Here is a 27962-nt window from a genome sequence, read left to right as displayed (position 1 = left end):
TCTCCTATGCCTGATAAGATTTAACTAAACTACACTAAACTCTGTCTGAAGATACCTTGGAAGGCCCAATGGTACCGACTGGCCAACATGTCATCCTCAGCCCACAGGCATCACTGGATGCAGATATGGAGGAGCATGTGGTTAGCACACTGCTCTCCTGGCTGTATGTCAGTTTACGAGACCCTGAGCCACTATTCTCAATCAAGTAGCTCTTCAGTTTGCCTCACAAAGGCTGAGTGCACCCCACTTGCCAATAGTACTCGGTAGACCGGATGGTCACCCATCCAAGTGCTAGCCCAGCCCGACAGTGCTTAACTTTGGTCATCTGATGGGAACTCTTGTTACCACTATGGCAAGGCCATTGGCCTTGATAAGGTTACGAATATTCAAAAAAATGCCTCACCCTGAGACTTTCCAATGACTGCCGTTTCTTAGGCTCATTAAATTGTGATCACATACACCGTCCCATGCTGGCTGAAGTAAAGAATCTCTTAACATCTTGCTATAAGGAAAGAACACTTCAGGCAAGAGAAATATTTCTTAGAATTATAGGGTACTTAAAGCTGTCAAGGACAAAATCAAAACTTGCTCAGGTTTCTTTGCTAGTTTACCCCACAGCTTAAGCTTCCATTGCTCTTCTGCTGATGCTGGTCAAGTTACCATGGGCGCTGTAGTGCAGCAGCATACTTCTCAAGCATGGGAACTTCTGGCTTTATTCTCTAAAAATTTGTCAAAATGGCAACATTCTTGGAGAGCTTTTGACAGACAGCTGCTAGTCATTTGTCTTGCTATAAAATATTTTTGTCGTTGGCCTGAAGACTAGACTTTAATTATAAATACTGACCACAAACCATTAACTTCCATTTTCAAAAATGTCACAGAGCTAAATTCTCCATGCCAGGCTGATTTCATAGTTCAATTTTTTACAGGTATTCAGCATATTTAGGGGCAGGACAATGTGATAGCAGACTGTCTGTCTCACAATTGTGCAACGATTACTGTTATTGATTGGGTAAAAGTGGCTGCAGATCAGGACAGAGACCCGCTCTTCCTCCAATATCAGCTGCATCCAGAATCAATGGGCAATGCCTATCCCTGGACAGTTTCGCAAATGGTATTTGGTGTGATGTTTCTGGATTAAAAATACATCCATTTATCCCTGAAAAGTGGCATCAAATAATTTATAATTCATTTAACTCTTTGGCTCTCTCAGGGGTAAGAGTGACTGTGCGTTTAGTAACAGAAAAAACCATCTGGCCTGGGTTACCAAAGTATTGCAACAGTTGAGTGAGGGAATGCATCAAATGCCAAACAAGCAAAACTAGTAGACATATGGCTGCTCCTATTTCTGATTTTTCCACCCCTTCTGAGAGACTGCGTGTCGACTTTGTCAGCCCCCTGCCCTCTTCAGCTTTCCCAAAAATGGAGGGGGGGCTACTAATGTGGTGGAATAGATATGAATCAAGTAATGAACTCAGAATACAATGTGATATCTATATATAAGGACTGAGAACTTTGGGACACTGTTTTGTGATGAACGGTTATTGTATGTGCTCCTAAGAAAATATATAATAAATCAAAGAAAGTTCAGTATATTTAATAGTGTTTATTCAGTGGTATTACATAGTATATCCAAAATGATATATCTAAGCTGTCCTTGGATCAATTACTAGGATAGAAAAGGATGGGAAGCAATAGAGTGGTATCAAGTAGTATGTGAAAGTGCATCATAAAACAGGTAACACAGTTAACATAAAATAGAAATAACTTTTAACTATTACACATAATGATAACTTGACTAAAGATAATCATGTACCTCACTCCTTGGGAAGTCTGCTGTCAACATCAGTGGTGTTTGTCCATCCTTGTCTTGACAGTCAACAGGCAGCCATCCCCCTTGCAGGATACATTCCACCATGTTTGGATATCCATACTGAGCTGCATGGTGGAGGACAGTCCTGCCACGAATGTCCAGGGCATCCACAGGAATTCCTGACTCCTGGAGAAACTTGAAAGTCTCCACTGACTCAGTGCGTGCAGAGAGATGCAGTGCTGTCTCATCCAGTGCAGTTCTCGCCAGGACGTCAGCGCCAACTGAGAGCATGCACCGCACAGCCTAGATGACAAGAATTTTGTTCCAGAATGGCAGCACTATATCTGAAAAATAGATCTACAAGGCTTCAATTACCTATCATGCCCTAAAATGAGGAACATCCAGCCCAAGATCCTTTCCATCCCTATTAAAGTGGAGTTTTGTCACTTGCCCAACCTCCACAATTTTCTAGACCATCCCTATGCCACTTGCCATAAGGATCATATCCCAGTGGAAGACCAACACACAAGACGTGCCCAACCCTCCCACCCAGCACTTCCTATTCCAGTCCTGTCACAGGCTTATCCTACACCATAAAAGGCCAGGCCACCTGTGAAAGCAACCAAGTCGCGTACCAAAACTGCTGCAATCGTTGCACAGTCTTTTTTTTATATTGGTATGACTACCAATCAAGTGTTCAGCAAGATGAACATCCACTTCCAAACTGTGGTCAACAGCAAAGTAGACCACCCTGTCTCACAACATGCTGTGAACTTAACACATTTGATTTCCATGGCTGCTTCACAACCTAGGCCATCTGGATCCTCTCCTCCACCGCCAGCTTTTCTGAACTGTGCACATGGGAGTTAACCTTCCAAAACATTCTCCACTTCAGAAGTTATCCTGGGCTCAACCTGTGGTAACCCACTGTCCCCACACCCTTCACCCAACAGTTTCTGCCCTCTCTGTACAGTCACCTCCACCCTATTTTCATCCCCTCAACCTCTTTGTGTGCTGCACTCTGCCAATGCACTTTCTTCTTCCTGCTCCTTTTCTGCTCTTCATTTCCTCCCCACCCCCACCTCTCTGCCAAATAGTCTCCCAACACTGCATCTGTAGGCAGTCTAGTCCCTGCACACTCCACCAGATAGTGCTCTTTTCTCCCCCCCCCCCCCCCACACACACACCATCCTTACCCTGCTATTCATTCCCCCTCTCCAACCCCTCTAGATTGCTGCTTGCATTCTACATGACATTTGAATTTCAGACTGATCTGTTGGAGATGGCAGTCATGTGTGCATGAGGTCTCCTTGTTTGTATGAATGAATGTGTGTGTTTTTCTTTTGCTGAAGAAGGCTTCAGCTGGAAGCCAAATGTGTAACTGTCTTTCTATTGTGCCTGTCTGCAACTCAATGTGTCGTCTTTACAGAGAGTAGTAATTTATTCTTTTCATAATATTGTTGTTGTAAATCTATAAGACACTTTTAATGGCCTCAGTAACAGGCAAAATAATTATTACATGTAACATATACACTGAGATATGAGTTTACACAACACACAATCTGAACATTGAGAGCTATTGGATAATGAAGTAAAAGAAACATGTGAGCAATGAAGTAGGTATCGAGGGGGTGGGGGTGTCAGTTGTAGGGAGCGTGTCACCATTCAGATCATTATTGAGACAGATCATCAGCACATTTTAAAAGTTTGAGAGGAGGAACTATTGATAGAAACTTGGTGTTTACATGCACCATGTGAAGGTAGTGAAAATATGAAAATACACAACTGACAAAAAAAAAAAAGTGAAGCAGCCAGAAGACATAGCTGCATGTCAATGTAACTTCACACACACACACACACACACACACACACACACACACACACACACACACACACACACCATCAGCAGGCATGTAAGTGACTAGAACTGCAATTGTGTGCAACACGTAGAGTGCATTAGTGTTGTTCAGTTTACTGTTGTTAACAGACTTGATTGGGTGTATAAGGGATGTGAACAGCATCAGACATTGAGTGTTGACTATGCAGGGCATGGAGATGCCACATACTCATCTGAGACAGCATTATCAGCGCCTAGCAGAGTTGAAAGGTGCTTCATTGAGGATCTTCATTTGATCAACTGGTCAAATTGTCCAATATTCAGATTTGCGGAGGAGTCTAATATGACAGTGGCACAATGTTGGACTGCATGGAGACATAACAGCAGCCATAATCATTGTCAAAGTTTCAGTTGAACACGTCTGTCCACCACAATGGTGAATGGCTGTATTATGCAACAAGCACATTGTAACACCTTCACACCTATTCCTGCCATCAGAGAACAAGTAACGGGCTCCCTGCAACATTCTGTGCCATCCCACACCACTGTTTGGGGACCAGCAGTAGCTGAAGTGTGCCCCACACAGGCTACTGCTAACACTACAACGTAAACAGCTGTGTTTGGAATGGCACTATGAATGGCAAGCATGGATGGGCATTGCATTGAGTTTGGTGAAGAATGATGGTTCTGCACTATTCCTGATAACCATCATCAGTGAACATGGTGGTGACCTGGGGAGAGGCCCCAACTTTCAATGGTTTGTACAGGCACAGCAGCGTTACTCCTCATGTCACGGTATGGGGAGCCACTGTCTATGACTTCAGGTCATGGCTGACAATGACTGAAGGAACTCTGACAGCACAGAGATGCATCATGCGTGTCCTGCATCATCCTGTGTTACCCCTCATGCAGCAGTATTGTGGTGCCATTTTTCAACAGGAAAATGCTCATCCACACGAGGAACATGTCTCTATTAACTGTCTTGTGTGATGATGAAGTACTCCTGTGGCCAGCAAGATACACAGATGTCTCCCTGATAGATAATGTATGCAACAAGCTGGCATGTTAATTCACACAAGGTAGCACATCTCAACACACATGACCTTTCTCTGGCCACTCTGGCCAGAGTGTCACTGGAGCAGCTGGAGATGGTGAACAACTGTGCCATGTGTGTGAGATGTGTTTGCCTGTATGAATGTGTGTGCATTTTTCTTTTCTGAAGAAAGCTACTGCTGAAAGCTTTTCAGTATGCCTGTCAGCAACTCAATGTGTCATCTTTATAGTGAGCAGTAATCTATCCTTTCTATAATACTGTTGTTTACATAGCCTCCTGACTGTTTAAACTGATTTAGCAGGGTTAACTGTATCTGGTCTTCTGACATAATTATAGCCTTACTACTGTAAACTGAATGTCAATATTGTCCTAACCCTTACTGTGCAATCAACGAACCCACACAAACTTTCAAGATTAGATACTCTTTCTTCCAAGATTGTATACTGACAGTGAGAATGGCAGTACAGTCAAAACAACTAGCATCACATTTTATGTTGGTGGCAAAAAATCTCACATGAAAACAATGATGAAAGTCCTCACAGATTTCCATTTATGACAGATATGCAGCCGTATCAACTTGGGTTCAGAAAGGCAAAATCAACATATTAAACAATATATGAGTGGTTAAATAGTTCACTAAATCTGATGGACAGTAAACTGTCAACAATAGCTATATTTTTAAATTCGCCAAATACTTTTAAAATGGTTTTCAGTTTATTCATTCATCTTTTATCACTATCCGTGCAGCCAATTTCATCATAGTCCAAACAAAGTAAATAATACATAATAGTAAAGAAAACAATGTAAAATGGATAACAATGAACACAACACTCAGTGTAAGCTAGAAGCTTTAAAACACAGTCAAGTTTGAGGACAATAATGTGGCAATCTGCCATGAGCATAAACAAACAAAAGTTTAAACCACCCAAGCAGAGAAGAACAGGGTGGGGGAACAAGCCTCATCTCTCTCTCTCTCTCTCTCTCTCTCTCTCTCTCTCTCTCTCTCTCTCTTGCTCTTAGGGGTGGCCACCTGCACAAATTTTGTGCATCTCCCAAAATAGAAGTGACATTGTGATACCAACTGCCAATCTTTCTCTGTGTTGTGGAAGTCATATTTCAACCATGTGATGGACATTGAATAGCCTCTGAACCAATTTAAAAATTAAAAAAAGAAAAACATTGAGCAACAGACAGCATTAAGAAAATATAATGTAATTGAACAGATAAAAAATCTACTCACCGAGTAGTGGCAGGATAGCACACATATAAAGGTATTTTAATTTCCATGCTTTCAGAGTCAGTGGCTCCTTCTTCTAGCAGAAGGTTTGAAGGGAAAGGAAGAGGAGTGAAGGAATAAGACTGCTGAGGTTTAGGAAATGGAGAGAGTTTGGAAAAGTCACCCAGAACCCTCAGTCAGGAAAGACTTACCAGATGGGCTGAGAAGGAAAGAATGATTGTTGGGGACTGTACCAGACAAAATTTCAAAAACCTGAGAGCTCAAAGGTGGAAGACAGACATTATTCCCAAAACTTTGTGCACAAGTTAATAAGAGCAGAAAGCTAAGTGCATTTTATGTGATAGAGGTGGGTGGGGGAGGTGGGGGGGGGGGAGGAGTGAGGGAAAAGGGGGTGGGGGGGGGTGGGAATAGACAGGTAAGAAAATGAAAGACATATAAAACTAAAAGGCACTGAAGAAATCAATAGTTAGTGTGAAGAAATGCTGAGACTAAAGAAACTAACATAAATTAAGCCTAGGTGGGTGGCGAGAACCAAGGACATGTTGTAATGTCAGATCCCAGCTGAGGAGTTCTGAGAAACTGGTGTCCAAAGTAAGAATAAAGATTGCACGTGTAGTGAAACAGGCACCACTGTCACAACTATCATGTTGTAGAGGATGCTCTGAGACAGGATACTGTATGTTGCCAGTATACACCCTCTGCCTATGCCCATCCATCCTAACTGATCACTCGGTGCTAGTCATGCCAATGTAAAAGGCTGAACAGCTGGTAGATGACGTGTTGTTTCACAGGTGGCTCTCCCTTTGATAGTATATGTTTTGCCTGTTACAGGGCTGGCAGAGGTATTGGTAGGAGGGTGCATACGGCAAATCTTGCTACAGGGATGATGACAGGATAGTAGCCATAGGATAGGGATATGAGTGCAGAAAGAGCACGGTGTTGGACAAGGATATTGTGGAGATTGGAGGGTAACGTAAACCTACTCTAGGTGTCGTGGGCGATACGTTACACAGAATGGACCTCATTTCAGGGCATAATTTTAGGATGTCTGAGTCTTGAAGAAGCTGATTAATACATTTAAGACCAGGATAATACTCAGTGACAAGAGGTGTACTCCTTTGTTTTTTTCAGGATAGGATGTGATGGGCTGGAAAATCTGATTTTGAACTGGGCTGGGAGGTAATTATGTCCAGTGAAGGCTGAGGTGGTGTACTGGTGTAAAGAGTCTGCATCTGAACAAGAACATTAGCTTCAAATGCCAAGGCTGTATGAGAGAAAATGTTTGACATGGGAAGGAAGGCAACTGTCAAAATGTAAGAACTGTTATTTGTTAGTATTTTTAATGTGAATAGAAGAGTACAGCTGATATTTGGTGAGGATGAGGTCAACATCAAGGAAAGTGGCATGGAATTTGGAGTAGGAGCTTGTGAAATTTAATTACGAGAACATATTTAGAAGTTCCAAGAACTTTATCATGTCAGCCTCACCATGAGTCCATAGGTATCTAAACCAAACAAGGGGCTGAAGGCTTATGGATCCTAGGAAAGCCCCCTCCAAGTGACCCATAACAATATTGGCACAGAGTGATAGGGTTTGTGGATCTTAGGAATAAAGTAAAAGATGGTGTTGCTGGGATTGCGTGGGGAAAGAAGTCCTACAGATTGCTCGGTTAGTCTTTGTGAGGGGCCAGAGATTTTAACGAGGGACTGCACATCAGTTTGTATCACAGGGATGGGATCCTGATGGCAGATGACGTATGTAGAGGTGTCAGACAGCTGGTGTAGCCCCTTTCTTACGTACTCGCACTGGTCGTGTAGCACAAACGTAGTTCCCTTGTCTGATGGGTGGATAATGATGTGGTCATCAGCTTTTAGGGAACAGAGGGCCTAGAGTTCTGTAAAGGACAGGTTAGGGTCATGTAGTTGGAATCTGCTGAAGGGTTGTGAAGCAATGCATTGCAATGCAAATACAACAGTCTCTTGCACTTACCCAGCTAAGTCATACGAAGGAAAGTCACAAAGTTCTGCACATCATTTTTCTAATTTATTACAACAGTACTACAAAATTTACAGTGACATAAGTTTTTGACATAGTCATCCCAATTTTTATGCACTTAGCCCATTATTGCACAAGCTTTCCAACATCATTATCATTTTAAAAAATCAGAAGTATACCAGCCACTTATGCACCACCTCCTGCACTTTTTCTTCAGAAGTGAATCAGCTGCATCTTCTAGCACACTAGAAAAATGAATATCTAATGGGGTTACCTCCTAATTGTAGGCAGTACACCTAAAAATGCAAATTCTGAAGACAATGAATGGTGTGGGTGGTGGTATGAGGATGCACGTATTAATTCCAACAAACAATAAATCACAGCAATCATTTCAAAATCTAGGTTTCAACTCACTGTAAACTATATCACTGTAATGTTCACCATTTACTGTTAATCCCTTTTCCAGGTAATAGGCTCTTGTGCACAACAAGAAACTGTGAACATCACATTTCCTGCACAGGTTTGACTCATAGGTTTCATTTTGACTGGAAATCTGGAGCATTTTAGTCCATGCTCTGATGTTCACTCTCTGGTTCAAATGCAAAAGTCCATGTTTCATTCTCTGTGCTGATTCTTTATAAAAACATTTTATCTTCAGTAGCATGACAGTCCAATAGTTACTGTCAGATTCTCACACACTTATGTTTACACTCTTTATTGAGTCTCGTTCAGACTTTATGATGATTTAACCTGTAATGGACGATGTCATTTGAAGCACCATGACTAATTTACGTTTGGTGCCATTTCATCAACAGTCACTCATAGATTATTCAAAAAAATGGAAGGGGCCTGCTTGATATTGGCATCAGTAGTGGATATTACTGGACTCCCTGCTCTTTCCCCATCCTATATGTGACTTTTAAATTGTTCAGTCCACTGATAAAACTTGCCCACAATAAAATATTGCCCCCCTCCCTTATTGTACTGTACGTCTTCCATAGGTTTCAGCTTCTGGTATACATTCCAACCACAAAAAAACTGATTATATAACATTTTTCTTCATCAGTGCAAATAAGGGTGGCACAGTCACATTATTTCACATAAGGACAAAACAAATTAATGTGACAATACTGGAACAGCCACAAGTGAAGAGAATGGTGACATCTAGCAGTACTGCTAAGCAGTACTGCCCACCTAAAGATGTTTAGAACAGAAGTCCAGATACTTATTAACTTAACCTCATAAATAAAAAATAAATAAACCCATATCAAAGATGATAACATATATCATTTCTAATTGAACTCACATCCAGACTTCCACATGATGCTGCAGTCAAAAACGCTGTGTGACCACGTTTATTACGTGATTCTATTGGAACTTGGGCATCTTTCAGCAGATATCTGATGATTTCCACTTCATTGTAGACAGCAGCACATAACAGCAGTGGCTCATCACTGCGAACTTCTGCATTTGAATTGGCACCTTTTGATATCAGTTCTTTTAATGCCTATACATGCAAAAACCAACAAAGGCCACAGTAAATAAATAATAAATGAGTCTTAAAATGCTGTAAAAATGACAATCATTGCAAAATTATTAACATAAGCTGTATTTACAAGAAATGATGGTAGTTAAAAAAAAGAGAAGGACAACACAATTACCATTACCATTACCGTTACCTTATCTCATTTGTTGACTAGTGCTACAGTCAGTGATTTTCGCCACAAAAATAAGGATAGAAGGATATAACAGTTCGCAGAGCTTGATTATTCCCGTGTATTGTATGCTTCACTTTCTTAAAATTTAAAATTCCATGGACAGAGTTAATAATAATAATAATAATAAATACTTTAGTTGATCAGTTGATTGAAATAGTTCTCTGAGTGAAGGAAAAAACTGCATGTTATTGTTAAAATGAGACATAATAGTTGGCCAGCACTTACGTTGAAGAGACAGAAACCAACTGTCACCTTCCAAACCACAAACAATTTGAATTTTGAGTCACCATGTGTCAATGATATCATCCAAATGCAACACACAGCTTCGTGACATCATGGACTGCTAGCCCAGTGTTCCATGTCCCACATTATACTCGGTGATGCTATTATTCCTGGACCTCCAAATTGACCACCCTTCCTACCTCAGATGTATTTTCCTCTGATTTTCTATATCTTCCTGTGCCACATGTACCTTGCTGAACCCCATACCTAACAACTGCCCCCTCCCCTCTCTCTCTCTCTCTCTCTCTCTCTCTCTCTCTCTATCTCTCTCTCTCTCTCTCTCTCTCTCTCCCCGTCTCTCCCTCTCTGTTCTATTGTTACAGGACACACGTAGTGAACTCACCTACTCCAGTTACACCTGCTGCCCCTCTCTTCACACAGCACACCTCCTGTCTGCGTCCCATTATTATTATCTTTCTGTTTGTTTTCTGTTTGATCTCATAATGCTTTCACATAGATTTTAGTTTGTTTTTGCCTTTCACTATAGACCCTACTCCCTCAGGTTTCACCTTTTTTCCCCATACCTCATCCATTTCATCCTTTCTGTGATTTTCCCCACATATTTTTATGGTTTTTTACACCTACACTATGGATCCTTGCTCCTTCCATCTGCACCAATACAGAAAAGTCTCTCTATCATTAGCCAGAATCCAGTACCACACACTGTTCCTGCATTTGTGCCTAGCTCATGTGACTCAGTGCCTCCTGTATGTGATGAGTAGCTGTCTATCCTTTTCATATTGTTAATATTCGTATATTATTATTCTTTTTTAGGTTGGTGTCAGATTTCAGGCAGCCTCTTGTGATACAAGTTACAAAAATAGAAAAGGCTCATGAATGATTAAGAATGAACAAAAAAGTAAGGTTAGCTTATTTCATCAGAATATCAGGGGACTGAGTAATAAAACAGAAGAGTTTGTTTGTCTGGAAACTTTAAAGAACTCTGGAAAGATAACTTACACATCCTGTGCCTATCAGAGCACCACAGAGCTAGATGGTTAGAGAAGTTATTTGATTACATTCTACTATCTTTCTCACTGGGAATTATTACATGAAAACCATGAGTCATCACATACACACTGCCTGACAAAAAAATTTAGTACTCAGAAAATATGGCTGGGTGCTGGTGTAACTTTGTACATATGCACACTGTCGGAGGCTACAAAAATGATCAGAGTTGCCGTTCTCTGTGACAGGTAGACCAGTTACCAGGATGCATTAGAGTTGTTTGTGCTTTTTAATGTTACCAGGACTGGTAGGGTATATAAGGTGCTTGAGCAACATCAGATATTGACAGATCACTGTGAAGGACATGGAGATGCTGCATACCCATTTGAGACAGCATTATCAGCACCTGACAGTGTTATAAATGAGTGTCATTGTGGGTGTCCACCTAGCCAGCTGCATATCCATATTTGTGGAGCATTCAGATAAACAATGGCCTGATGCTGGACTGCACAGGAGTGTGAGGGCAGGCATACTTGTTGTCAAAGTTCTGGTCAATTAAATCCACAAGGGGAGATCACCATACTGTGTGCCAAGCACATCGTAACCTCTTGGCATCTGCACCCCCCCATCTGAGAACAAGTAATGGGTTCCCTGCAACATTCTATGTTTTTGTGCACCATTTGTTGTAGACTAGCAGTAGCCAGACTAGGGAATTACTGTCCCATGCATAGACTGCCATTAACACAACGCAAATGGCTGTGTTTGGAGTGATATCATGGCTAGGAAGCATGGGCTGCTGATGAATGGCATCAAATTGTGTGCAGTGGTGACTCTGGGCATTGCATTATCCTGGATGATCATCAGCCATAAATATTCAACACTGGAGAGTCACAGTGATGTTGTGGGAAGACATCAGGTGTAAGCTTTTAACATTGCAGCATGTCAGAAATCGCGAATAATTTAATGATTATAAAGAATCCACCTTGATTGCAAATAGAAACCTGGTGTTAACCTAGGTTTCAGGGCAGATAACCACCCCTTCTTTGGAACACACTAATGCCTAAAGAGGCATGGTCCAACATTAATACAGAATGCCCAAAAGGGCAAAAGACTCACATAAAATGTAAAATAAATGGTACGTGTGTACCATGTCAATAGCTGTACTTAGCTCAAACATCAGAAGCGTGCTTCCTCACCCCAACCAATGTTCGGTGGGCCGCGGGCTCTCAGGTACACTGAGGTAGTGCTGGCAGTTAGGCTGTGAGAATGTCAGAAAGGAACATGCATGCACAAATTGAGAAATCGTCTTCTTCCATGTGACTGGCATAAAATGTGTTATGAAAGTGACCCGATGACTGGGTCAAAGGTGCAGGAAGTTAATGCGTGTGTATGTATAGTGTTGTAGCTTGAGGACGATTTTGCCAGGCAGTATATAAACACAGAACATTAGTTCAAAAACATTGAAACAAAGAGATTTTGTAGAGAAAAGCACATAGAATGTGTGCTTGTGAATTAATACTGAAAAATATTCACTTTTAATTGTAACTGTATACCTGTCACAACTGGGAAATCCTAAAGTGTATGAGTCACATGGAGTCCTTACTGTGCTATCTATTTGATAACAACAAGCAGTTAACAGTCTGTGGTGGTTTCGTCATAGATTTTCTAAATGATTCTGATATGGAAAATGCTCTGGCAACTTGTTTTGCATCCTACAATTTGTTCTCAGAAGTTAACTCATAAACACAAGTGGATGAAGACAATATAACTCTGATCGATAATGTTTTCTTTGATGAAACCCAAAGCAAGAAAATAACTGTATACCCAATAAGAAATTCTCTCTCAGACAATGAAGCACAATTAATTAGGATAAATAAGATAGAGCCTTACAGATATATTCCCCGCACTGGAAGTAAGTTACAATAATTAATGACTCTAGGATATATGTTTAGTAATAGTTTACGTAAGATGGCCTGAGACAAAATTTATAGTGAACCAACAGGGTTCACACGAAAGTAGAGCTACAACAGCTTTTTGAGGTCTCCAAATTTGCCTTCTGAAAGTTGTGTACCTGCTGTGATTGGTGTTGGGCCATTTCCTTTGCTGAAATTTTTTCCTCTTGTCAGGACACTCTTACCATGTCCAGCTTCAAAACTGTTGAAGGGCTCTCCATGAACAAGTCAAATATTCTTGTTTTTGCTTTTCATGAATATGAATTTTTTTGCTTTTTGAATGTGGAAATGCCAGTTACAAGTCACTTTCACTAAGCCTTCCGCATATGTCATAACAATTAGTGTCACCACGGTTTTCATTGGATAACATTGCTTTAATAATACTTTTCATGTTCTTACCTTCCTTTTTTGGAAACACTTGTTTTCCATTGATCAGAACACCACTTCCTTTTCTGGGAGGTGTTGCTCTTGGTACTGTTCTCGTCATTTTCAACTACTACCACTACAGATTCTATTTCTTGCAGAATTCCTACATTTCAATTACTCCCACTTCATTTCTAATATCTTCTGCATTTAAACTGCCCATTAAATCACTTATTTTATTCAAAACACTCATGCAAATACTTCAACACACATACAGCTGATCACCCGAGCTGTGCTTACCGGCATCTATTTCGAAACTGCGTCAGCAGTAAGAGGCTCACTGTTGCATAAGTGTTCACTACAGCGCAGCTAACCTAACTCTGACTAAGAAAAATATCCCTTCTAATCCTAACAAACTGAAATTTAGCTTAAAATGTCTAGATTGGTAAGTCTGATGTCAGTTGGGGTGCTTTGCATCCTGATATGGCATTTTGAACTTGGCGGGTTTTGCAAACACTGGACATTTAGTGGGCTTTGCACCCAAAGAGAACATGCAGATGGCAGTTTTTGCAACTGAACATGATTTTCTAAAGCTACTTTCTATGGTTTATAGTGGGTTTTGCAGTCTGAAACTTATTCCATCATATAGGTGCTGGAAAAAATTTATATGGCAGAGAACTCAACTCAAAATTGACAAAAAATTCATTTCACGGCTTTTGCATCTGGGCTCCTCAAATGCTGACATAAAACTTAATCTGTTCCATGATAAATTCTTATCAATATATGAAAATAACTTTCCTCATCAGTTGATCAGAAAAGACTTTACACAGTCATGTAAAAAGTCATGGGTCAGTAGAGGGATTATAGTATCTTGTGAAACAAAAGGAAAGTGTATCTGTTGGCAAGAGCAAGTAAAGATTTTGCACTAGTTGCTCATTACAAAAACTGCACAAAATTACCAAGAAAGATATTAAAACATCAAGGAACATGCACATTATGTCAGAAATCAATAATTTGACAAGAACATGATAAAATCATGATTGTTTTGCATGGTAGAGCTATAAACGATCAGTCACAGCTAACAGATATGTTTAATAATCATTTCTTGACTGTACTACAAAATATAGGACCAAGCAATTCAAGATAGTAATCAAAGCAGCATGTTAAAAAAAGCAACTCCCATAAAATTTGATTACATTTACCCACTTCCCCTTATGAAATTAAGAAAATTGTATTTTCTGTCAAAAATAAGAGCTCTTCCTGATATTATGATGTTTCCAACAGAGCAGTAAAGACTTGTTTCCACATAATAACTCCTCTATTTCCTGAAATATGTAATGCATCACTAACTCTGATCATTTTTCCAGATATATTTGAAATATGCCATTGTTAAACCCATCAATTTCAATAAGAGCTCACCCATTTCCCTACTGACATCACTTTCCAAAATCTTTGAGAAGTTGATGCAGGCCAACCCTTTGGAACTCAGAAGCGTTGATCATCTGAGAATGCCATTTACACGTTCACTCACCAAATTTTATGAGCTTTAAATAACAAAATAACACTGGGTGGTATTTTCTGTGACCTAAGGCTATTGACTATGTGAATCAAAATGTCCTCATACATAAATGGAGGTTTTATGGAATCAGCAGCATAGCCCACCAGCATTTAATGTCATATCTAACAAAAATTATGCAGAAGTCTATATTTACTATTTCAACAAACGTAAACCGAGGAAATTTTTCTAAGTGGAGAGAAATCATTGTAATCAATTCCAACTTACAAACAGCAACAGAAGAAATATTAAACAATATTCTTAAAAGTATTATTGATTGTTTTCTGCAAATGGCCTCAGTCTTGATTTCAGAAAGATGCACCATATTCAGTTCAGCAAGGTGAATGAAGATAAGTCAAGTGACTCACCCTGTATATTGCATATTTTTGATCAGTAATGTAATATGGAATAACACAGTCCATGACAACAATTACACATTCTCTGTCCAATTAATCATTGCAATCACTGAATTATCAAACTTCCAGCCATGAAATTTAGATAAAATGCAGTACATTTTATAAATTGTAATTTGTATTACATTGTCTGCAGTACACTATCCCATATTTTTTGACATAGGTCTTGCGACTTTCAAACTCACCACAGATTGACTCAGGCACTCAGTCCGGAACCGCGCGACTGCTACGGTCGCAGGTTTGAATCCTGCCTCGGGCATGGATGTGTGTAATGTCCTTAGGTTAGTTAGGTTTAAGTAGTTCTAAGTTCTAGGGGACTGATGACCACAAATGTTAAGTCCCATAGTGCTCAGAGCCATTTGAACCATTTTGAACAGATTGACTCAAATTTTCTTCTAATAAGTGTACAATAAATTTAAGCTAGTAAATTTACAACAATTAAACTGAGGTTTGTTATCGTTATTCACTAAAGTTTCGTAAATTACAATTAAAGATTTTGTCAGGAAGTTGGCAGTTGGTATATGTTTACATATGAACAATGATAACAGACCTCTCATTGAATCAGGTGTACAGTAGGTGGTCTGCATCTTTCTAACACAATATTTCAACGTTGTACCTCGGTGTCTTCATCGGGTGCTTCCTGTGACTGAATGACCGGCTGACCGTGTCCCATATTTATGTCTGGATGGTGTCTGGCGTTCCCTACGCTGTCCACTCCTGCTGCAACCTTGTCAGTTGGTCACCGGATGTTCCATCATCTGTCCGTGTCCACTTCCACTGTTTTCCCCGGTGGTGGCCGTTTCATGGTGTACCCTACTAGGTCCGTGCCCACCACGCACGTTCCTCGCACTGTCGACAGGCTGCGTTTGCTGTTGGTGACCATTCTGACTTTCTCCAGTGCCCTGTCATTCTCCTAGTCTTGTGTTTTCTTCTGTTGTTTTTGTAATAGGTCCAAAGCCAGGTTCCACGCCGTGCTGAGTTGGTATCCAGCTTCCCGGTTTATCAAGTTCTCTGTCATCTTGATTTTGATCGATTCAGTGATGATGATATCCCAAAATTTGGGGGTCTGAGATAAGATCCTGGTTTTATCATATATAATGGTGTGCTCAAGTTCCAAGCAACGTTCTACTATTACCGATTTAGTGGCTTGTTGTAGCCTGGTATGCCTTTGGTGCTCTTTACATCTTATGTCCTTGGTCCAGGTGGTTTGGCCAATTTAAGACATACTGCATTCACATGGTATATGGTAGATACCAAGTTTTCTCAATCCCAGGTCATCCTTAACCATTCCAAGAAGTGCCCTGATCTTGTTTGGTGGGCAGAACACACTCTTGATATTGTGCTTTTTCAGTATTCTGCTGATCTTAGCAGATATAGGTGCATGTGGTAGAAAGCTACCCTCCTGGTCTCTTCTTCTTGTTCTTCTCCCTCAGTATCAGTTCATCTGGAGGGATGTAGTGCCTTGTGGATGTCCCCTGTTGACTATCCATTGTCTGCAAACACTTGCTGTACTGCCAAGTTGTCTCAGTCGGACAGTGTTTTGGCTTGGTGAACAAGTGTTCTCAGCACCCCATTCTTCTGTATTGGATGATGGCAGCTGTCAACTTGTAGGTATTTTATGAACAGACTGAAGGAGTGGCGATAGGTAATCCCTTATCTCTGGTAGTGGCAAATCTGTTTATGGAGAGATTCAAGGATGAGGCACTTATGACCACTGCCTACAAGCCAACCTGTTTCTTTAGGTACATTGATGACACGTTTGTCATCTGGCTACATGGTTGGGAAAAACTGCACGAGTTTCTTGACCATCTGAACTTGAGACACCCCAGCATTAAGTTCAAAATGTAACTAGAAAATAATGGTCAACTTCCTTTCCTGGATGTCCTTGCGAAAAGGACGACAGACAGCACATTAGGTATAGTGTGTATAGAAAACCTACACACACCGACTTCTATCTACAAGCTGACAGCTGCCATCAACCGGCACAGAAGAATGGGGTTCTGAGAACACTTGTTCACTGAGCCAAAACACTGTCCAACTCAGACAGCTTGGCAGCAGAGTTACAACACCTACATAAAGTGTTCGCAGACAATGGATACTCAACAGGGGACTTCCACAAGGTGCTACATTCCTCCAGACAACCTGATACTGAGGGAGAAGAACAAGAAGAAGAGACCAGGAGGGTAGCCTTTCTACCATATGCAGGACCTATACCTGCTAAGATCAGCAGAATACTGAAAAAGCACAATATCAAGAGTGTGTTCTGCCCACTAAACAAGATCAGGGCGCTTCTTGGAATGGTTAAGGATGATCTGGGATTGAGAAAACCTGGTATCTACCATATACCATGTGAGTGCGGTATGCCTTAGATTGGCCAAACCACCAGGACCATGGACATAAGATGTAAAAAGCACCAAAGGCATACCAGGCTACGACAAGCCACTAAATCGGCAATAGTAGAACATTGCTTGGGACTTGAACACACGATTATATATGATAAAACCAGAATTTTATCTCAGACCCCCATATTTTGGGATATCATCATCACTGAATCGATCAAAATCATGATGACAGAGAACTTGATAAACCAGGAAGCTGGATACCAACTCAGCATGGAGTGGAATCCAGCCTTGGATCTATTACAAAAACAATGGAAGAAAACACAAGACTAGGAGAATGACAGGGGCACTGGAGAAAGTCGGAATGGTCACCAACAGCAAACACAGCCTGTCGACAGTGCGAGGAGTGCGCCCTAGTAGGGAATGACATGAAACGGCCACCACTGGGGAAAACAGTGGAAGTGGGCATGGACGGAAGACGGAACATCCAGTGACCAACCGACATGGTTGCAGTACGACCGGACGGCGTAGGGAACACCAGACACCGTCCAGACATAAATATGGGTCATGGTCAGCCTGTTGTTCGGTCACAGGAAGCACCTGATGAAGACGCCGAGGTATGATGCCAAAATATTGTGTTAGAAAAACACAGACCACTGGCAGTACACCTCATTCAACGAGATGTCATAAAATCGCAAGGAAAGCCTAAGAAATTATTATTATAATGAAGTTTGAGATTTCTAATATTTCATAATTAGCATTGTCTTTAGACAAGCCAAAGGAATATAACAGATTATAAAGTTAAGTTGGATAAGCCCTGGGTCAATATTTGGGATTTTAAGTACTGTGCATGTCTTAGAAAATATTATTGGAGATCTCCGAGAATTTGACAAAAATAAAAATAGTTTTGGGGGCATGAAAAACACAACATCTGAAATGGATCCACCTGCTTTGTTACACATCGCACATACAATTAGATTTTCAGCTTAGTTGTGATCGAGTCTGGTACCAGCAATTTTGAAAACCAGGTCTGTTCCATTGCAACCTGTTATGTGAGTAAGACAAATAAGAACAAAGAAAACAGTTTTCAGGGGATTCAGTTCATACTGTCCAGCAGGTAAGGTTCAATAGTTTAAACCATATTAACACCTAATAATTCATTAATGACATTTTGCGAACCATTAGACATTGATATTTTATATTATTAATTAGTTCTGCAGATAGTTTTCATCAGCAACCATTATCTGGCAAACTTTAATATTGGTCTGCGTACAGGTACACATCAAATTTATTTTCAAAGATCCTTTGTAAAACTTTATGTTTTTGATGCATTTCATTTCATTATTTTTAGCTTATTACATTTATATACTAGTGCAACGCATCAGTTCAATGATGGCCATTGGTCAAACCTATTCAAAGGAATAAAGATAAATTGCAGCTTTTGTTCATTCTCAAAATGGAATTCATGAATGTGAAGCACAACTTGCAAAAAACTTAACTTATATTTGCCTACCCCATGAACGCCAAGAAAAACTGAGTACTCACATCAACATCTCCATTATATACTGCCTGCCGCATAGCTCTTACACTGATTTCCTCTTGAGTCATTTCCTCTTTTGTGCAGAGTGGAGTACCTGATCCAAAAAATAGTGAAAATAAGTGTGAAGCAAGGAAAATACATGAAAGCCAAACAAGAGACCAATAGAACATAAAATATGGTTTGTCTCTTTCTGAAACAAACAAAATATATTACAAATAGCTTACATTACATGAACATGTCTCTATTTCCCAATATGCATGATTTACTCAGATGTAGATTCCTCCGTATTTCAACCAAAACTTCCGAAAGACAAATGAATTTAATCAAGTTATCTCCTGTTTCAGCAAAGCATTTTATTGTTCAGAGATATGTAAATATTGGGATGGTAAGTTTTCATCTCACCACAAGAACACCAGGACAAACTTACTTTTACAACAAAATTTCTTCCTTATATCATCACTGAATTTATCTGTCCAGATCAACCTTAAGCAGAATGTCTATACACAAGAAATAGTAGGAAAAGCGTATGTCAGACTCAGATTCACAGGCAGAATCTTACAGGAATATAACTTATCCACTAAAGAAGTGGCTTAAAAAGCCCTTGTTTGACTGATTCTTGAGTATTATTCATTACTCTGGGACCCTTAGGTACGACTGATAGAAAAGATAGAGAAGATCCTATGACGAGCAGTGTATTTCATCATGGGATCATTTAGTTGTGTGAGAGTATTACAAAGATGCTCAATAAACTCAATTGACAGACAGGCATTGCACATCACAGAGACTTTTACCACTGAAAATTCAAGAGAGTGCTTTCCCGGATGAGGTGGGCAACATATTACTTCCTCCCAAATACGTCTCATGAATGACTACAACTAGAAAATTTGAGAAATTAGAGCTAATACAGAGGCTTACAGACAATCATTCTTTACATGGAAAGGAGGAGATCAGTTATTGGTACCAGAAGTACCCTGCACCACACATCACCATCTGGATTGCAGAGCATTGATGTATATGTAGATGTAAATTAGAGAAGGCAGTCATGACATCCCTACCAACTAACCTCCGCTCATCAATAAAACAAGACTAATGTTCTTTTACAGTGAAATGTGAGATCATTAAATAACAACAGAACAATGGTTTGAGGAACAGTTAAAAATAAAGACATCAAACAAACTAAACACAGTGATGTGTCCAATTCTAGGGATACATCCACAATATAAGACAAGTAATCACAATCACGCAAATTTATTGATAAACACTGTTCCAAGGCCTCTGAAGTTTCTGTAAGTCTGATTAGCACAAAAGACTCCAAAAACAAAACAAATGAAAGTTCTTCAACATAGAAATTAATTTAAAGCACCAAGCTCACAAAATAAATAATTAAATTACACATTGCTTGAGACAGTCAATCACTTTAAGAAACCAAAACTAAGCAATATTCAGAACTTAAACTTGAACAGAAAAAAGCTTTCCTCACCTCTGTTTTAGTACACAAGTCTGCAACCAACTTCAGTTTATAGAAAGAACAAACACTTGATGAAATCTCATATAGGTACTTCACTTGCTGAAGCATCAACAGTCCAACAGTAACAGAAATTTATAAGTCTGAAACGGACAGAAAATTGTGAGACTGATACTGCCTTGTCAGTCAGTGGAACAACAGTAAAAATGATACATTCCCCAAATGACACTTTGCTGAACACAAAGTCCCAGGGTCATTGAGGTGGAATGCTGTTCATGGCAGCAGCTGAGTCCTTGGCCTAGCATAGGTGAAGGTCTTCTGGTTGCTGGCTGCAATGGAGCTGCTGTCTTGAGCTCATACACTGGCCTAAATAGCTGCCTCACGGATGGACACTTGTGGGCCTAGTTTCTGCACATGACACAGGAGATACATGAAGAGATGCAGTTTGTCAGCGACCTCTATTGTCATCATGTATGCTTTCTGGTGGCCCGACAGAGCATGGTTGATGCCCTCTGCTGGCCTGGCCACTGAGTCACGGGGATTGCAAAGTCCTACGTTGTCTGGACTGCTGGGACTGAGCTCGCTGCAATGTGCCTGACGTATGTGTTGTGCATAGTGTCATCAGCAGATAAAGAAAATGAATCTTACAAGATGGCACTACTAATTCAAAATGTAAGTGTGTTTAGTCAAGTCCCCATAATCAATACATCAAGAGCTTGTAATTGCAACATAAACTCATGCAGGAAAAATGCTACCATATTGCAAATCAACAGAGTACTGCACAGTTGCTGTAATGGTCACTAAATAAGAAGCCACCATCTGATAAACTAATGACTTTATCTGACGTGTTTTGGGTAGAACCAATTCTCAAATTGTCATAAACATCTTGGTGATCAGATAAATAAAGACAGTATTTAAGAAACAAAGCTGCCATGGAAGATCATGCAGTTGTTTGCCATGACAGCTTTGTATGTTATTTATTGTCTTTATATTTCTGGTCACCAAGACATTCATTACAATCTGAGGATGTATTCTACCCAAAATGCATTAAGTAAAGTCATTGCTTTATCAGATGGTGGATTCTTATTTAGTGACTGAAGCAGCAATTGTGCAGTTCTCCTACTGAAGGCTTCTAACATCTAAGTATTGAAGGACACGCAACAAATGCTATGAGACCCATCATATGATGGACCAAACACAGTGCACTCTCACTACAAAGACTGTCACACACTGATGAGCCAAAACATTATGACCACTGCCCACTGCAAGACAATGCCATCTGATGGTGTTGTTGGGATGTTGCTCAGTTAAGCAGAGCAGAGACAAATGGGCAATCATTAGAGCAGCAATACGAGCTGAAAATGAGGAAACCCAGTGACATAAATGACTCTGACCAAGGGCAGGTTGTTATGGCCTGGCACCTGGGACCGAGCATCTCAGAAGTGGCGGAGCTCTTTCGCTGTTCGCATGTTGATGTTGAGAGTATTTATGGAGAGTGATTGAATGATGGTGAAACCATGACCAAGCAACACAGTGTTGGACATCAACACCTAATGATAGAACATGGAAGATGGAGGCTTTCACATGCTATAAAGCTGAATAGGTGGCAATCTGTTGCAAATCTGGTGACAGAGTAGGCACAAGTGTTTCACTGGATTCCATTCAGCACACTTCTTTATTTAATTTATTGGCCTTCAGCTTACAGCATACAGCCAGCTCATACTTACATAAAATATACAGTTACTGATAGAAAATTAGTGTTCAAATATTTATTTGTTTGCATGGATGCACTTACATACTAAGGCATGCTGGAAAGTAATGCCATCGAAAAATTTTTATGTGAAAATTCTCAAAGCTTTTTAAATAAAACAAATGTTATTGTCATTTTTCATGTCTGCATATTTATTTCTCAGCATAGTCATCCCAGTGACAAACAGATTCCTCCAAACAAAAGGCCAATTTGTTGATACCATCAACTAGAATGTCTGACTTCATTGCCAGAGCCACAGCCTCACCTCTGCTTGCACTCATTCATCACTGTCAAAATGAAATCGTTGAAGGTATTCTTTAAGTTCTGAAAATAGATGAACATCGGATGGGGCCAAGTCATTACTGTATGGAGAATGACACACAACAGTGAACCCAAGCTGTCAATTTGTTGCAGATATCATTGCACTTGTTTGTTGTCTAGCATTATCATGCTGATGGAGAAGAGTCCTCTAACAGCACAGGGCTTCAAATATGTAGACATGAAGAACAAAGATGTGGAATGTTAATAATGTTGGTTTATTTTAAAATCATTACTTTTCTGCACATCCTATTAGTTACAGACAGACTAGTACTGTACAATCACAGTAAAATCTTACAAAGCACTTTTGTGAAGATCATTGTCAGTAACTGTTTGTTGCAGATGCAGAGATGTGTGGCAACAATGAATTTGTGCACTGCAGGGAAAGTCTATGATTCTATGTAGCTAACAAAGCCATCACACCGGTTGGCAATGGGTGGCCAAGCTTCACAAGTTCTTGTAAAATGATTGTCGTACTTCCACATAGTCTGGGGCACCCAAGGAAAAGATTACCTGTGTCCTCTTATACTCCACAAGAGCAGGAGGGTGGCTCCATGATGCCCATCCTGTGAAGAGTTTTACAGAAACATCCATGGTTAAATCTGAGACTAGCTATTAGAGAGGCGAAGGGCCTAGGCATTGAATTTGTATCAGATTTCATGGAATAAATAACCAATGGGAGAGATGATGTGTACATCCTACCTCTGTATGCTGTTGCTTTCTTCCATTCCTGTTACTGGTCTTCTGACATGCATCTGTGGAGGGCATATCAGTAGCCCATACTACGGATTGCAGCCCAGTTGGTATGCCATGTCACAGTAGCTTCTCTGACTAAGTGATCTTCCATGAAATCTCCCAAGAATCTACATATCCTTGAACTAGAGGAGGACGTTCTAGTGATCCAGAAACATCTGGTAAAGCACTTTATGGTTACATCTGAGGTGAAAGGTTTCACTTTGCTGGATTCTTACTGGTTCCTTTTAAGAAAGAATTTGGCGCAGAGATACTGCTGGCATAGATAGATTGGAGGTTCTTGTGCTTCAACCAGGAATGCACTGGAAGGGGTGGAGCACATTGCTCATGAAAAAGTTCTCAGTGCTTTATATTTGCATTGATTAATTCTGTAGACCATCAGTTGCAGGCTCACAACAAGCACTCCCATAATCAATAACTGAACATACCATGTACAGTAAAGTGTTAGTACTGTACTGATGTTCAAGCCTCACTTGCATCCTCTCATAGCTCTGTTTATACTGACAGCCATCTCATACTTCTTCGCCAAGGTAGGGATGGGCAAACTCATTCATCCTTGGCAATTAGTTCACTGGTGATCACTCTTTTTTTGGGAACCGTTCATTTTTACTCATTCACCATTCATTTGTGTTTGGTAGATGGAAGGCGCCACGAAGGGGCACTTGCCTCTCCCCTCAAGTACAGAGTTTTTATTCATAACAAAATTCTCACACACTTGTAATTTTTGTGATTCTGTAAAACCTCTCGTTTAGGCAACTGTAGCATTATGTGGCTGATCACAGTGAAATAATGTAAGGTGGTGCATGAAAAACCAGCTCTGAGTACACACTGCTCGCCAATTACACATGATTTGTTGACTGCTACACACAGAATAGATAAACATGTAATAATTAGGCATTGAAGAAATAAGAAATAAGCTAATGCAAACAATAACTTCAAAACAATAGATGATGATTGGTGGGTGACAATGAGCAGTCTAGTACTCGGGGCAGATTTTTGGTGTGCCACCCTGTACCACTGAAATAATGTTGTAGAAGTTATCATATTTTCTTTACAAAATGTGACACCAGACTCTCAATTATGGAGGGCGGGCTTCATTCAGTTGTAAGTCGGTCTGCCTTCCATAACAATGAACATGCTCTTTTACCTAGGATAAAAAAAAACCACAGAAAATGGCCACTCATGTGTGCCCTGCTGACTTCCTTTGCATGTGTAACAACAAAAAACTTAGCCTTTTTACAGATATTTCTTCTGCTGTTCATCGAAATAGTGAAGTAAGTTGATAAGCTGTTTTGTTACCTGAAAAGACGTATGTATTACATAGCACGTAATTTTTATGTAATTTATGTAATTATAAAATACATTTTAAATACTGGTCATGGCTGCTGAATAGAATACGAAAAGAACCAGAAGTTCAGAGTTCAAAAACGGTTTGAAACAGATCTAGAATGGGCATGTTCAGTGAACGAAATGTACTGAACTAACTATGAGCAGTCGGCATTGGAAATGTGATGAGTGTCCACGCGAAGAATGATGAGTCCGCCCAAGCGAGACCGAGACTGAGACAGAAGGGAACGGGACCAAGTCTGTTCTGGAAACAAGACCAATGTTTCCCATTCCGAGGGATGATAAGTAGAAAGCCATGACCGAGACTGAGACAAATGGAAACAGGACCAAGGCTGAAATGAGACCAGCTGACATGCTGTTGCGGGAACGAGACCGATCGTTTCCCGTTCCCGGGAACTATAAGTAGAAAGCCGTGACCGAAGTGAACTATGAAAGACTGTTCCTTAGAATTCGTTCCTTACTTGTTCTGTTCATCTTGATGAACCGTTCCTTTGGACCTGTTAGTTCACAAACGAACCATCTCTAGTCCCAGGTATTGGACTTGCATCTTCAAAGGGAAGTTGTATGAGCCTAGTGCTATTACATCTGGCAGATTCACTCTGTGTCTTCAAAACACTAATGTGTTTTAACTTAGACGTGGATATACACTGAAGCACCAAAGGAACTGGTATAGGCATGCATATTCAAGTACAGAGACATGTAAACAGGCAGAATATGGTGCTGCAGTCAGCAACGCCTATACAACACAACAAGTGTCTGGCACAGTTGTTAGATCAGTTACTGCTGCAACAATGGAAGGAATCAGGGTTTAAGTGAGTCTGACGTGGCATTATAGTCAGCGCACGAGTGATAAGACACAGCATCACTGAGGTAGCGATGAAGTGGGGACTTTCCCGTATGACCATTTCAAGCGCATACCGGAATATCAGTAATCCAGTAAAACATCAAATTTCAGACATAGCTGCATCTGGAAAAGATCCTGCAACAACCAATGACAACTGAAGAGGAACATGCAACGTGGCATAAGTGCAATCCTCCCACAAATTGCTCCAGATTTCAATGCTGAGCCATTAACAGGTGTCAGTGTGTGAACCATTCAATGAAACATCATCCATATGGGCTCTCAGAGCCAGGCCCACTCATGTACCCTTGATGACTGCATGACACAAAGCTTTAGGCCTCACCTGGGTCCATCAACACTGACATGGGACTGCTCATGACTGGAAACATGTTGCCTGGTCGGACGAGTCTTGTTTAAAATTGTATCGAGCAGATGGACGTGTATGGGTATAGAGGCAACCTCATGAATCTATGGACCCTGCATGCCAGCAGGGGCTGTTCAAGCTGTTGGAGACTCTGTAATGATGCAGGTTGTGTGCAGTTGGAGTGACATGGAATCCCTGATATGTCTAGATATGACTTTGACAGATGACACATACGTAAGCATCCTGTCTGATCACCTGCATCCATTCATGTCCATTGTGCATTCTGACAGACTTGAGCAATTCCAGCAGGACAATGTGACAGCCCATATGTCCAGAATTGCTACAGAGTAGCTCCAGGAGCACTCTTCTGAGTTTAAACACTTCTGCTGGCCAACAAACTCCCCAGACATGAACATTATTGAGCATATCTGGGATGCCTTGCAGCTTGCTGTTCAGAAGAGATCTCCACCCCCTCATACTCTTATGGATTTATGGACAGCCCTGCAGGATCCATGGTGTCAGTTCCATCCAGCACTACTTCAGACATTAGTCGAGTCCATGTCACATCATGTTGCAGCACTTCTGCATATTCACAGGGGCCCTTCACAATCTAAGGCAGGTGTAGCAGTTTCTTTGGTTCTTTGGTGTATATCCAGTCCATTTATCTTGAGCCACTGTTAGAGTACAGACTTTGCGATTGTCAGTTGTGACTTGTAGTCCTCTCAGAACATTCTTTCCATGTAAATACATATATTGGCTGTGTGTTGCACAAGTTTCACCTTTCTGGGAATATCCTACGTAGGTCAATGGCATGGATATTAAACAGAAGAGGTGCCAAAACAAATCCTTTTGACAGTGCTATACTCGTAGTTCATGGTCCTATCACACATCCTTCACATACAACTAGTAGCACTCATTCAGACAGAAAACATAACACGTGTTCTGCAAATGTGTGGATATGCATTGCTCCTTTAGTTTTGTGGCTAGCACTGGGTGTAATGTGTTATCACTGGTACTGTTTAGATAAAAAGCCTAGTAACAGGTGTGGCAATGAAACTACAATTTTGAAACCTCCACAAGTAATACAAAATTCATTCACAACAATATAAAAGAAATACAACATGAATTTGCAATGCTTGCAATTTACAATGCCTATCACTTGAAAATGACATCACATAGGTTGCCACCATTTTCCTTCACACACATTTCAAGCCTTTTACAAGAAAGTAGTTACCACATCTTGTAGGGCAAGCACTGGAATTCGATTAAGTTCCTCCAGAATTTAATCCTTCAGTTCCTGGATGGTTTCTGATGGTTCACACTGGAAGATCTGAGATTTCAAATGACTGCAAAGAAATAAATCACACATTAAAAGGTCAATGGGTCTTGAAGGACAGGAAATATCCCAGTTTTGAAGATGAGATGATCAGGAAAGATTTTCTGTAGTGTTTTCACGGTATGTTGTGAAGTAGGGTATGTGGTCCTGCCTTGTTGGAAGAATGTGTTTGTAGTTACAGGGATATCAGCAAGTTGTCACACTACGAAATAGTTCAGCATGTCAACATAATCTTCTGTATTGATAATAACAGCATTAGTGTGATCATCTTAAAAAAAATAAGGCCCTATGATTCCAAATGATGATACACCGCACCACAATACCACTTTATGACTGTGAAGTGACATTTCATGAAGTATTTCATGATTTGCACATGGCCAGTATCTAAAGTTTTGCTTGTTAACAAAGCCTGATACATAAAAACTGGCTGTGTTGCTCATGATCAGATTTTTGCACAGGCCTGTGTTGTTGTTCATGAATTCCAACCACTCTCGGCAAAAGCGTAATCTCTTTGGGAGATCATCCACATTTAGTTTTTGCACTATCTGAATTTTGTGAGGGTGGTATTACAGTTCTTCGTGCAATATTCACTGCACAGTGTGATCAAATATGTCAAGTTGCATGACATACTTGCATGCAGAATGCTTGAGGCTTGGGCCGAAGGCTTCTTCCACTCTTGCAACATTCTGTGGTGCGCCATGCATTTTGCATTTCCACCCCTCTTCTGTACTGTATCACCCAT

The 27962-nt window shown here is 40.4% G+C and overlaps 1 protein-coding gene across 1 annotated transcript; it reads right to left on the bottom strand.

The window, feature by feature from the left end:
* Window positions 1–1001: 1001 nt before the first annotated feature.
* On the bottom strand, window positions 1002–27962 carry LOC126252630 (putative ankyrin repeat protein RF_0381). The gene is made up of 5 exons (XM_049953531.1): window positions 27851–27962; window positions 19052–19236; window positions 9243–9443; window positions 1822–2116; window positions 1002–1159 (listed from the first exon to the last, which is right to left on the bottom strand). Exons 1-5 carry the CDS (start codon window positions 27960–27962, stop codon window positions 1002–1004), a joined length of 951 nt encoding a protein of 316 aa, XP_049809488.1.

Source organism: Schistocerca nitens, chromosome 4, assembly GCF_023898315.1.
Source record: "Schistocerca nitens isolate TAMUIC-IGC-003100 chromosome 4, iqSchNite1.1, whole genome shotgun sequence".
Taxonomy (NCBI): Eukaryota; Metazoa; Arthropoda; class Insecta; order Orthoptera; family Acrididae; genus Schistocerca; species Schistocerca nitens.
Note: the sequence above shows the minus strand (reverse complement) of the source record. Positions and strands in the feature narration are given on the sequence as shown.